The sequence below is a fragment of the Carettochelys insculpta genome, chromosome 5, assembly GCF_033958435.1.
Source record: "Carettochelys insculpta isolate YL-2023 chromosome 5, ASM3395843v1, whole genome shotgun sequence".
In the NCBI taxonomy this organism is placed as follows: domain Eukaryota; kingdom Metazoa; phylum Chordata; order Testudines; family Carettochelyidae; genus Carettochelys; species Carettochelys insculpta.
Genome location: NC_134141.1, coordinates 79,889,821 through 79,904,077, shown reverse-complemented (window position 1 = coordinate 79,904,077; position 14,257 = coordinate 79,889,821). Strand labels below are relative to the sequence as shown.

The following is a 14,257-nucleotide window of genomic DNA, read 5'->3' as shown; positions in this document are numbered from 1 at the left end:
AGAACTGAGACAGTCACAGGTGCTGACTCCAGGAATGCTCCAGAGCTGGAGAACCCATGGAAAAAAGGGTAGGTGTCTAGCACCCACTGTCATCTCCCTTCAGTGTCTCCCACCCACCAGCAGCTCTGCCAATCAGCGTTTCCCCCTTCCTCCTCGGGCTTCCCACCAGGCGCTGTCCAGTTGTCCCATGGTGTGCACGAGGCACTGGGAGGATAGGGGGAGTAGTGAGAGCAGTGTGCATGCCAGGAGGGCGGGGTGTATCAGGGCAGGAAAAGGCAAGGTGCAAAGAAGCAGGATGGAGTGGGGCCACAGGGAGAGATGGAATGTGAAAGGAGGAGCTCCTGCCACCCCCAGCACATCAAAAATTTGGCACCTACAGAAGTATAACTGACTTTGATTAACCAGTTTTGGTTTTGAGCAAAGCACCACATTTTTGCATTGTTAAATATTTCCCCTGTGACAAGGTAAGACTGGGAGGGGGTAAGAATGAGAGGGAAAAGCAGGGCAGGAAAATAAGCAGGGTGTGAGAAGCTGGGGAAGAAGATGCCCTGGGTCAATTGGGGCCAGCTGGTCCCACTTAAGCCTGCTTTTTGAAGAACCCTTTCCCAGTAGGCAGGGGAAGAGAGAGGAGGAGGACAGGAGAGAAAAGGACAGGAGCAAAGCAAAGAAAAGCAAAGCAAGTTTTCTAGAGGGACCAAAAGGAGAGGAGTGCTCAGCCACAAGGGGCTAAAGCCCCTGCCCAAGGATTTGGAGGCCTAGGATTTGGAGTAGGGCCAAGCAGGCTGAATCCACAGGAGGAGCCAAATCAGGAGGGGGAACAGACTGCGGCTGCTGCTGCTACTACCGCTGCTACTACCTGGAGCAGGTCCGGGGGTGGGGGGAGAGAAATTTTCTGGGGAAGTGGCCCAGGGAAGAGCCGTGGTGCTCATAACAAGGCGAGCCCTCCCCCACCATCAGCAGCCACACAGGGTCCCTGGGCTGGAACCTGGAATGAGTAGGTGGGGCCCAGGTTCCCCCCAGACCACCATGTTCCCCCTCCTCATGAAGGGCAGCAGTGTCCGGGCCAGGGGAGAGTGGACTAAATAGAGGCCTGGAGCCCAGGAGCCTGGCCAGCCTTGCCACACCCCTTAGAATACAAATCACATCCCAGCCAAATCCCCAAATCTGAACACCCTCTCGTTTCAGGAGGGTTCATAATCTTGATTTGAATTTTTCAGTGTGAGCCTGCCTCTTGTTTCAGGCCATCTTGTGGCAGGCAGTAACTCATTCACAGCATTCATTCCCACACAGCAGATTAATATTCCAAGCCACATGAGAGAAAAATACTGTTTTAAAATAAAATACTCGGATTCTTCAGAGCAAGTAAAAAAACAGGAAAAGACCCCCAGACTGTGAAATAGATGGATTTTCTACCACTGCTCCTCTGGAGAACCCCATTCCTCTTTTGAATAAGATTAAGAGATATAGACTCTGTTACAGTATGTGATTACAGAATAATGGTCTACTACAAATGCTAAAGCAAAGATGAAGCATTAGACACAATAAATATCAAGGCATTTGTTTTCAGAGCAGCTGCTATTTGCCCTCTAGTATTTTCTCTCATAGTAATGATTAATTAATGATGTTGAGAATGTAAATGTTTTATGATGGATGTTGATTCAGTAGTGGAGATCACTATGCCTCTGTTTTAAAAGGTGCGTTCTGAAAGGCTGACAGAACTTTTGTTTGTCATCCTCAGTCATAAAAGTGAAGTACAATAAACCCTAATTATGCTTATTTCTGATTAATGGTATTTATATTTCCTTAAAGCTTTCAATGATAAAGGTTCCAAGGCAGGAGAGAGATTGACTTTGTTCTCATCTGAATGATGACATACAGTGTAATACCCACTACAGCTATGATAAGTCACTGGTTCAGCACTGACTCAGAACCTGATTTTGCTGCTGTTGCTCTCCAGATTGACTATGTGTACCTAACTTGTCATCAGTGTGAGTAAGGCATTTGAAATTTAGTCATATATACACACACACAAAAATACTACCCTGTGCAAACAAAGGTTGCAGAGAAGACGACTGCCATGTACTAAATAAATGTACATTTACTAGTACTAGTACTAGTAAATACTAGTACTAGTATATAAATGTACTAGTACATTTAGTACATGTACTAAATAAAATGTAACAAATATTTAATCATACTTTCCTACTTGGGCTTGTCTCACTGAAATCAACACATCATGCTACTTCAACAAGGGCATCAGAACTAGCTAAGAGGCATCTGTGTTTTTCTATGCAACTCCATCCCTCCTTTCTGTTATGATCCCTGATTGTCTGGCAGTGATGTTATTTAAAATTTCTTCCTCCTCAGTGTTGCCAGTGAGGCATCAGAAACTTTGAGGCATGTGTTGACACTTAATATGTAATACTGCAATCAAACGTGGCATACAATGTCAGTAAAATTAATAATGTTCATTTATAATTTACATACCAATTATTTACATGAGAAAAAGGTCACGGAGTCTCAGAAATATTGACAATGTCAGTTTCTGGAGCATATTTTGAGCACAGAATCAAATCATTAGTGTAATTGATTTAGCAGAAAAACATTAAACATTAAAGAAATCCAAGATAATCTAAATTAGTATATGATCTCTTAGAAATCTTAATAGTTTTAGAAGATGTTCTATCTCTAGATATGGGGTCATTTTAATTTCTTCTTGTGCTGGACTGATTTTGACAGATTTTTAATTTGAATTGTAATGAGTTTGCAATTGAATTCTACATAGGAAAGTAGGCTTTCAGAGTCCTAATTTTTCATAAGTTTATACAACTTTGCGTTGCAAAGGATTTTGGATAAAAGAAACACCAGCTTCTTGCATGCTGAAATAACCAGACTGCACATAAAGCAGATTATTTCGTGAGTCTATACTACTATGTTCGCCTCTTTCACAAGATTATGATGAATTTCATACAAAACATACCTTCTGGGGTATCTCATGAAAACTCAGAATCTCCTGATCATTAACGTTTTCTGGTAAAATATGTGTGGCAACATTGCATGTAAAGTTATAAGATTCCTCTCTATGATGATACTAGACATGTTCCTGGTCTGGTGGGAGTGGGGAAGCAATCACAAAAAAGTTCCCCAGAAACAAAAGGTTACTTAGTGCCTCAGCCAGATGTCAACAGTATCAGATGAATTATCCCCTGATTAAGCTGCCATTCTTTGGCAGGAAAGAGAATGTAGAAAATCTGCGTCTTGATAAAGAAGCATCTGGGGGTTATCATTCACACATACTCTGGGTCTCCTGAATGTCACTTGGAGATGATTCAAAGACAAAGGTCTATAAATGAAAAAGAAAAATGTCCCAAATTATATTTGTCCCTTTCTCTCTACCCATGACAGCCAGAACACCCGAGGAAACAGCTTTAGACTGAGGGAGGAACCTGTCAGATAGGAATTCAATGTTTTGCAAAAGTATGTGGTGAGAGACTTTTGCTTTGAACACACTTAGCCTGTCAATTTAGCTATTAACTGTATTTTTATATTATTGTAAGCAATCCTGACTTTTATGCCTCATTACTTATCACTTAAATATATATATTTTCTGTAGTTAATAAACTTGATTTATTGTTTTATCTAAGCCAGTGTGCTTGTAGTATTTAGGAAACTCCATTTGAGATAACAGGATTTGTGCATATAACTTTCTATTAATGAGATGACAGCATTTGTATTAATTTGTGTTCTCCAGAAGAGGGCTAGACAATATATGACGCAGATTTCTGGAGAAAATCTCAGACTGGGAATATGCTGGGGTTCCTCTGCTGTGTAATTCAAGAGAGGCCGTCCACCGCACTTGTACAGTACACCTGGAAGTAAATTACATGCCAAAGTAGTTGTTCTTACAGCAAACCAGTATAAAAGGTACCCTAGGTTGGAGAACTGAGGGGACACATTCCAGTGTGTGATGCAAGATGTGCTGTTTTTAAGGACGCTTTTGTTTTACTGGACAATAAATATGCAGGCTTGGTCTGCACTAGGGAGTTAAGTTGACTGCAGGTATGCAATTCTAGCTTACCTGGACATGCACACAGAGGGAGGTCAATGGGACAAACTCTCCCATTGACCTCCCTTACACCTCGTGATATTGAGGGGTACGGGTCAACTGCCGGCTCCAGATACTTCGACTTCGCACATCTCTACTATATATGTTGCATTATTATACTTTGCTCTGGATTGTTTAAATTATTTTACAGGAATCACTCCCTGATTAATAAACTCTGTCCACATACCATCCATGCGGGATCTACTTTTCTCCACATTTCAGGTTCCACACTTATTTTATCCATTGTTAATTTAAATTTTTCAAGTAGTGTGGTCCAGATCAGTGTGCTGTTTAACAATCTTGACCATTAACTCATTTTAAACTCTGTGTAACAGAGTACATATAGCTGCAGGATGAAAATACTAATCCCTCTTCCTTTCTTCATGGCTTGTTTAAATTTATTAGTTAAGGAATCAATTCTGTGGTTTAGTTTTTGAATGTTAGCAGACCTCAACTCCTGTACTACCCAAAGTGATTTCCATTTTTTTTTTTCGTTCTTGTAGCGCGGGAGTTGGAGTTTCCTTCTAAAATTCTGGATAGTAAGCCCTCAACACCCATGCATAGCACGGTAGATTACTTCTTTTATGACCTCAAGCATGGTGCCATAGGGGTTTATCATGGATTATTTTCTATCTTAGTAAGACATTGAGATCTCTGGCCTTTTAAATGGATAGGGATATTGACATGAATAGCTTTGCAGATTCTGTACAGGTCTAATACTAACTTAAACCATAAGAGCGCCCCAACATTGGAAACTACCACCACTGAAGAGTACAATTTTCAAAACAAAAAGTGAAGAAATTATTTTTTGATTCTTTACATGTTATGTGCCTGAACTAACGTATATTAACCCACATTTGTCTTTATTTCCTGGGTCTAGAAAGGGTACACAGGAGCTAAGTATGGGCAACATGAAGAACAGATGGTACCAGGAAAGTGTAGTCTGAACCCTGATCTTGAATCATGATTGACATTCCACTTGCTGCTTGGTCAGGCCTTCCTTGGCATTGAACCATGCCTTGGTTTTCTGTACTTCCACTATAGTTTTCCCCATCACATTTTTTTTGTGCTTGTAAAATTTGCATTTTCAAGGACCACGCTCAGGCTCTGACAGGGCTACAATAATCAAATGGGCAGCAACTGAGTTAACTATATTCTTCCACAAACTCATTGGTCTTTTTATAAAGGCCTTGCAAGGTGAGAAGCCTTGGATCCGTCTTCCCTAGCTGTAAGGTGCATTAGTACTAATGCTAATGCTTCAGCCTAACTGCTACCTGTTTATTCACCTCTCTTCTTATTTTGGATTTGAGGGCTTGCTCAACCTATCCTGCTGCCACTGGATGATAGGAAATGTGAAACTTCAGATCAGTGTCTAGAGGGATGACATTTCATTAATGACCGATCCCACAAATGTACCAACAGTCTGACCCAATTACTTAGGAACTCTAAATCTGCAGAGCACATAGTCCAATTGTTTTGATATAATTAAAGCATTCATTTCTCATATTGAAAGTTTCTACCCAATATGAAAAAGGATGTGCAACTCTCAGCACATCTTTGTTACTCCCTGATGCTAAGGGCAACTCCCCATTGTAGTTCATTTGAATTCACTTCCATGGGCCCTTCTGGGTTTCCTGTTAGATGGATTATGTCTAGCATGAACCAAGCAAACCTGGAAAAGATGTTCCTTCCGGTCCTTTTCCTAATAGGGCTAGCACCTCATTTTTGCCAACCTGCCTTTGGCTTCTGCTTCTTTAGGGCAACCACCCATAGTGGACCTATGTATCCACAGCAACAGATCTTTTCTCATATTTCATGGTGCAATCCATAGTTTGGTTTTGTATACAAGAGTCTTTGATCTGTTGCCAAGCTGTGACAGACATTCTCCATTCCTGGCAATAGGCTTGCTCCCAAAGCAGTCTTAATTCCAAGTGCCAGTTTTGAATGCTTTGTGATGTCCCTACTTCAGGTTGTTTTAATTGTCTTGAGTGAGAACTGCTACCATGATAGAGTCCAAAGACATCTCCCACAGTGGTTACTGCTGAATCGTGGCTGCTAAGTCAGTTGCTTGATTTCCTTTTATCAGGGATCCGCTTTTCCAGTGCAGCAAAATTTAAACCAAGTCTACTTTATCAAGCCACTTATCAATACGGTCCAGTATTTGGACACGACACGAAATTTAATTTCTCCTCAGACAGTAGCCTGATACTTGTCCTGTGTCCATCAGGATAGCATTACGATCACTCTGTCAGGTCAGGCCTTCAGAATAAACCTTTTTACAGTTTAGCCATTGCTTTGCATTTGCATGAAAACATGTAATCTTCAGAAGAACCAAATTGTGACTTAATCCGTGAACTAAAATGCAAAAATTGGAGTAAGCTTCTTATATATTCCAGTAATGGAGAATGAATTAATGAATTATTCAAGAGCTTGGCACTTCTATTTATCTTTCCTACTGTTCTAGATCAGGGGGTCCCATTTATTGGATGAAAACATGACAGCAGAGTTCACAGTCTAGTTACTCTTTTGATGATAAACATTCATGGCTCATATTGATCAGTCTTTTGCTGGTGAACTAATACTGACATATTAATTAGAGACCCTTGAGGCATACAGTCCTTTATTTGCTGCATACTTGAAGTAAAAGCTGTTAATTTGCTAAAATCTGGGTATTTGCTAAGTGAAAGGGTAGGATTGTATATTCTGTTTTTAATAAACTCCCAAGATGCTACTGACAGTTTAGAAACTAGCCTTTTGCACAGTATGAGTTTACTATTCATGATTTATGTAGAGTCATTAATGATTTACCAAAACAAGTCATTGAGCCTATAACTACACACTTTTTATAGAAAAACAATATCAATATGATGATGATAATGTAATATGAAATTTATATTAGACGTGTGTGGACTTTTTCCATTGTATTATATGAAGCAGAAAGTGGGCCAAATATTGGGCATAACAACATAAAATTTAGAAGGCAAGCCCTTGGAAAAACTTCCATTTAATTAAATAGCATGATTTAAAATACTCCTCTTTAATGCCTGTCAAAAGGGGATGGGGAAGATCTAGAAAATTAACTAGAGAGCTCCTTTTAACTACCCTTGACATATTTAGCACTCAATCACATTAATCAGCATCAAGACAAAACCAAAAGCCTATTCTCCCTGGAGCACAAGATGTCTCTGTACTACAAGAGAGATCAGGCCAATATATGTTCTTCGTTACACTCACCATAAATGAGAGCAGAATCTGGTTAGTCCTTCCTTAGGACTGGAGTCTTAACATAAGATAAAGCAATTTAAATTTTGTTTCATTTCCTATGAATTGCTAAGCATTTAACAATGACGCAAAAAAGTGATATTTAAATGGTGGTAGTTCTCAATATTCAAGATCACTAACCTGGTCATGGTTTAAAGGACCACTAATTAGATACGCCAGGAAATCAGAACAGGTGTCAGTGTTAACATTGCAAGGATAGAAAGAGATGTTAAAGGTGCTTGTACATAAAATTGAATAAAAGTTACTCTGTTGAAACTTACTGTGCTGGCAGTGAATTCCATTAAATCCCTTTGGGCATTTACAGATGTATCCTATGAATGTGTCCCCTCGATATGCTTCACTAATTTCACAGGTTCCACCATTATGACAGGGATTAGGAAGGCAAGGTCCTGAAAGATAAAAACAGTACAGTCATTTAAGCATTTTCATTTAACTTCCCACAATGTATATGACACTAACCTACTAAAATCTACCCTTCACTCCGTTTACTTACCATCATAGATTTTATTTACATGAAGAATTATGATGCATGCCACTTTTCATTAATTACAGCATTATTATTATTATTATTATTTTAGTACAAAAGGATAACATGGGATTAAGGAGCCTGATTTTGGTCCCACTGAAGAAAATGGTCACTGTATCCTGTATGCAAATGAGGCAATACATATTAATCAAATATATTCTTACCGTAGTTAGTCATTTGCATCCAATTACTAGACTTCCAAAGCTTAACAAGTACACAAGTAAATTCACCTCAAGCATCCCTGCAAAACCTCTACATGGGGCTTTATTGGTATGAAGGATATTGTGTTATGGGTGAGTTTCACTTTGAGAACATGAGACTGTATACATAAATCATTAGATTATCTGAACCACTTTTCCCTTCTATAGTAAGAAACTTCTTAACTTATCTATTCCATATAACTTCTAACAGTCCCTCCGAGTGAATTAAATGACTTCTTTTTATGACACACATGCTGTGCTAGCTAAAATAAAATGTCTACATACAACTGTGAGATCTCATTGTTTGTCATTCACAGTAGATGTTTTGGTGGAGTTTCTAAGTACAGTAAATGTTATTTTTATAGATAGCATGCCTTGAAATAACTTGACTTTTAAATCTAGGTCAGTAGCTTATTCTTTTCTTTTTTACTATTTTTTGTTGAAAGCATTTACCAGTCAGTCAATGTGTTTTTTATACATCAGTTATACTGATTAATTTAATTCCTGGAAGAAGAAAAAATGTTAGCATTTGATAAAGAGTGCTTCCAGTTTTACCTCAAGAAGAATAGGTAGTCAGTGATCTGAATGTTTGAAAAGCAATTATATGTCTTTAAAAATCTGAAGTGAGGTCTACAGAATTATTTACTCTCTTTCCGACCCCTGACTCCTCTCCACATACACACAAAAGTTAATTTCCACTATGAAATTCAGTGATACAAGTCGTGTAATAATTCATTCACTTAAAATCTCACTTTGTGGTGAAATGAGAAAATATTTTGCATTCTACAACAAAGTCCTGGTCTACACTGCAGAGATGGGTCAACATAGGCTGCCTTACCCTGCCATAATAATGAATGTGTCTGTCTACCAAGTTCCTTCTGCCAACATAACTCCCCTAATATATTGACTTAATTACTCCATTTCTGCAAGAAGGATAGCATTGAATTAGTGTTGTTAAATCAATGTAGAGGCAGTGTAGACACGGAGGGCATGTCTACACTTATAGACAGATCAATGCTCCAGAGGTCAATTTTCTGGGTTTGATTTAGTGCATCTAGTAGGGACATGCTAAATCGAACATTGAGGGTACTCCCATCAATGCTGGTAAGGGAAGTTGATGGGAGAGTTTCTCCTCTTGACCTCCCACAGTGGGAATGGCAGAGAATGTTGACCTAAGTAACATTGACACCAGCTATGCTATTCTCATAGCTGGAGCTGGTCTCTTAAGTTGATGTTATCCCCTCGTGTAGATCTGCCCACGCTTGCTTATGTTGACCTAACAGACCTACAAGAAGCGTCCCACGATTCTCTGCTGTGACCTTTCTGGTAAACATTTTCAACTCCACTGCACAACAGCCTGGTACACAGGAAACAGCCTGGTAAAGGACCAGGCACTTCTGAATTTTCCTTTCCTTTTTTTTTTTTTTTTGGCTTGGCGATCTTGCCTGCACTGATGATCATGGCAGCCCCGTGATCCAAGTGTACTCTAGACTGGAGTATACAAGAGGCTGTGGATATTCTTGGTCTGTTAGGAGGAAAGGCTGTGCAAGCACAGCTCCAGTCCACCCACAGAAGTGTAGATACTGATGAGCAGATTGTATGGAGAGAAGGGCCACACTACGGACATACAGAAGTGCCAGTAGGAAAACTAAGTAACTGAGCCAGGCATGCCAGTGGGCAAGGGATGTGAACAGTCTATGGCAGTAACTCCACTGAGATCCCCAAGAGCAGAGTGGAGATCTCTGAGTAGTTGGAGTCCAAAGTCAGAGCAGACAGCAATAAGGAGGAGGTTTTAAACAAGGGAAAAAAGGAGGAGGATAGGAGATAGGTGAGTAAGGAATCGATTCTCCCAAAGAGTTAGGAGCTGTTTGAAACCCCTAAGCAGTTCAGGAGTAGAACAGCATCGTAGCTAAGCATGATGGTGGGGAAGGAATCTCTGAAGTACACAATTTCAAGTAACATTCTGGGGTCAACTGTTCTCATCTCATATTCTAATTATAATTAACAAAGTGGAGTAGAGCAGTTGTATGCTTCCCAGTAGCTACGCAACCTAGGCAGAAAAAGCCTCATGAAAAGTGAGTGTTTATGTATATAGTGAATTCACCTGTGATTTCTCCAGAGAAATCTCCAAGAAACTTTTGCTGAGGTATTCTGGATTGGTTACAGAACACTTCTGAGGACAGCTGCCTTATTTCTTCCACCGTGGTAGGGCACTTTCCTATGCCACTCCAATATTAATTGGGTGGGCATCAATGCAGTATACAGCATAGGAGCATAAAGACCCAATCTGTGCATGGACACTTCCCACAGGACAGTGATATCAGCTAGAGCCACTGAGGGGAGACAGTGGTAGTTTTCATTGCAAGTACTCAGACCACAAACAATAGTGCCCATGTGCCCCCTGTGATATTCAAACCCTTCATCCATGGTTTCCAAAATATGTTGTAGTTTGGGTGGCAGGGGTCAGTATTGACCTAACCGAACACCTTAGGTGATGGCTAGAAGCAGTGGCACCAGGAGGACAGGTTAAGAAACAAGGGAAGTTTTGCAGTATTTGCCCCTGCGTGCATGTATGCACTCACTCTCTCAGCACAGTTTCTGCCAAAGCTTGCAGTTTGGGAGGAGAAACACTGGTTCCCGATCGCCAGACAATGTGTATATTACAAAGGGGATGTGGCATGCCCTCCTGATCACCTTTGGTCCTACTATGGGTTGTCAACCCAGTGATGCTGACATTGGGCATCCATGACCCAAGGCCATATTCACCATGGCTGGGACAGCAACCCAGATCAAAGAATACCTTGGGTAAATGAAAATGTTCTCCCTTAAACATCAGTGAAATAAAGTGAGTGATTTTTATATAGCAGCTCGACCATAGACACTGGGTCTGTAATGACAATGGCAGCTTTGTGCATTCCATGACTTACAGCTTAAAGTGCTGCCGTTGGTTTTATCTCCATACAACAGAAAGGCTGGGTCTATACTGGAGAGCTCTGTCGACAGAACTCAGGCAGGGTCTACACTCATAAAACCTGTCGACACTCTGTTGGCACAAGAAGTCTGCATTTGCCTGGACAGAATTATCCATCCAAAATTTAAGGCACAACGCTCTGTCAACACTTCTGTTGACAGAGAGCGGTGCCCGGAAGCCCTGTTTGCAGAGCAGCCATCCCACTTTCTGTCACCAGAGGGGAGTGCAGCCTGGCAGTTCTCTGTCGACAGAGATTTCCTCGAGGTTTCTTTGTCAACAGTAACTTCTGTCGACAGTAACAGAGAGATACCCGTGCTAGTCTATATACTATCAAAACAAAAAAGCAATCCAGTAGTACGTTAAAGCCAAACAAAATAATTAGGTGATGAGCTTTCGTGGGACAGACCCACTTCTTCAGACCATAGCCATAGCAGAACAGACTCAATATTTAAGGCACAGAGAACCAAAAATAGTAATCAAGGTTGACAAATCAGAAAAATATTATCAAGGTGAGCAAATCAGAGAGTAGAGGGGAAGAAGTGTGGGGCGGGGGCTGGGGGGAATGAAGAATTGGATAAAGTGAAGTATACTTTCTAGGTCATTATAGGGGTTCTTACGCATACTTTGCTTTATCTAATTCTTCAGTCCCACCCCCTCTGATTTGCTCACCTTGTTAATATTTTTCTGATTTGTCAACCTTGATTACTATTTTTGGTTCTCTGTGCCTTAAATATTGAGTCTGTTCTGGTCTGGCTATGGTCTGAAGAAGTGGGTCTGCCCCACGAAAGCTTATCACCTAATAAATTATTTTGTTAGTCTTTAAAGTGCTACTGGACTGCTTTTTTGTTCCATTGACAGATGCTCCTAGCGTATACATAGCCAAAAGGTCTTCCAGATAAGACAAAAGACAAAAAGAGAACATGTGAGGACAAAATTATGAATGCATCTCGGACAGCACAGACTGAGAAGACAGCATGGAAGACTTCTCTTTCTGAAAAAAACTAGAAGTGGTGAGCAGGAGAGAGAGAGAGAGAGAGGGGCATTCTGAAGGCTGAGCTATCCATTTGACCTTCAGAAAAAACACCTTGAGATTAGACTCGCTCTGCAACCTGCGCACATTGTCAGTCCAACATTGCAGGACTACCTACCCCGGTATGTTTGGAAGAGCAAGAGATGAGTGGGAAAAATTAAATGTCCCTTCCTCTCAACCCCAAAGGAGCTCTTAAGAATACAAGCTACATATACGATGTGTGATAGCCAATCCCACTGCACTCTAACAGCCAAATTAATCTGTTTTTTCCTATCAATTTTATCTCCCCATATGTCCTAGGTTAAATTCTATTTGGGATCTCTCATTTTCACTAGGTTTGTTCAATAAAAGTATGAGAATGAATTCATCTCTTCTAATTTAAAATGGGGGTGGAGGAGAGGAGGGGAAAGACCGAGAAAGTGAGGCAAGGGAGGAGATGTGCAAAGACAAAAACCCAGAAGTCATAACGTGGTTCTTATTATGGGAAGGCACAATAAAGAAAGGCAGTGCACATTACTATAGCTCATTACCAAAGCCTCCCTGAGACAGTGCTCCATGCTGAGCTCCTACAGCCTTGGTACCTGGCTGCTCAAAATTAGCCAGCAGCCTGTATGCCTCCATATCCCACCTCCGTGGAAACTTCTTTCACTCACAAATATAAGGAAGCACACAGCAAGAAACAATGTCCATGGGAATATTGCTCTCACTATGGTCTAATCTAGTAAACAAACTGTATCACTGATCCTTTAAATAGTCCCTGCTCAGGTAGCTAGTGTATGACTTCATGAGCCATTGGCTGAGTCTCCCAGGATCAGTGTTCCTCTAATTTTTTCCAGCCATGGCCAGAACAAATGTTACGTGCACCAAGGCATGTGCGGATGTGCACCATCAATAGAAACACATGGTGCACACTGTGGCTACGTCTACACGTGCACGCTACATCGAAATAGCTTATTTTGATGTAGCGACATCGAACGTCTACACGTCCTCCAGGGCTGGCAACTTCGACGTTCAACTTCGACGTTGGGCAGCACCACATCGAAATAGGCGCTGCGAGGGAACGTCTACACGCCAAAGTAGCACACACCGAAATAAGGGTGCCAGGAACAGCTGCAGACAGGGTCACAGGGTGGACTCAACAGCAAGCTGCTCCCTTAAAGGGCCCCTCCCAGACACACTTGCACTAAACAACACAAGATCCACAGAGCCGACAACTGGTTGCAGACCTTGTGCATGCAGCATGGATCCCCAGCTGCCGCAGCAGCAGCCAGAAGCCCTGGGCTAAGGGCTGCTGCACACGATGACCATAGAGCCCCGCAGGGGCTGGAGAGAGAGCGTCTCTCAACCCCTCAGCTGATGGCCACCATGGCGGACCCCGCTATTTCGATGTTGCGGGACGCAGATCGTCTACATGTGCCCTACTTTGATGCTCCACTTCGAAGTAGGGCGCTATTCCCATCCCCTCATGGGGTTAGCGACTTCGATGTCTCACCACCTAATGTCGATTTCAACTTTGAAATAGCACCCAACACGTGTAGCCGTGACGGGCGCTATTTCGCAGTTGGCGCCGCTATTTCGAAGTAGCGTGCACGTGTAGACGCGGCCTGTGGATGGTTGTGGGTGTGGTGCTAATTAGCTGGACAGCACCTGGATCTGTCCTGGGTGGCTGCCAAAGTGATCAACTTACAGAGAACCGTGTCCAGGATCACAACTCACATGTCAACATCATCAATTTTTATTTTGCATTCTGGAAAGAAAGTCTCTTGGCTCGTCTACAGTTTTCCTCTGTTTTCAGAAGGCTCCTTTTTTTCCTCCCCCCCCGCACACACACGCCCACACCCCACACAAGTATTCACACAGCCAAACTTAATAATCTGGGATAAGAGGTTTTACCTCGAAACAATTGCTCCTGCCAAACAAATGGCTTTCGCCGACCTCCTCCCCTTTTCAAGGTCGAAATTCTTTGTGTAGCAGGCAGAGGCATTGTTGAAGTTATTGGGCTCCAGGGAGGCTCCGGGAAGGTTTCCCACCATGCACAGGTAGCTAGTCACTCCAGTCAGAGCAGTAACTCTACTGCCTTTTTCTCAGGTGACCCAAGATGCCCCACCCCAGCTGCAAGCTGCGTGAATTTTAAAAGGTAGCT

General features: G+C 41.7%; 1 protein-coding gene across 1 annotated transcript in view; it reads right to left on the bottom strand.

Moving 5' to 3' along the window:
- EDIL3 (EGF like repeats and discoidin domains 3) overlaps positions 1-14,257 on the bottom strand; it is a 404,956-nt gene that overhangs the window by 190,469 nt on the left and 200,230 nt on the right. Inside the window, exon 4 of the mRNA XM_074995366.1 lies at positions 7,648-7,776. Coding sequence (XP_074851467.1) covers positions 7,648-7,776 — 129 coding nt within the window. The remainder of the gene's footprint in view (positions 1-7,647; positions 7,777-14,257) is intronic.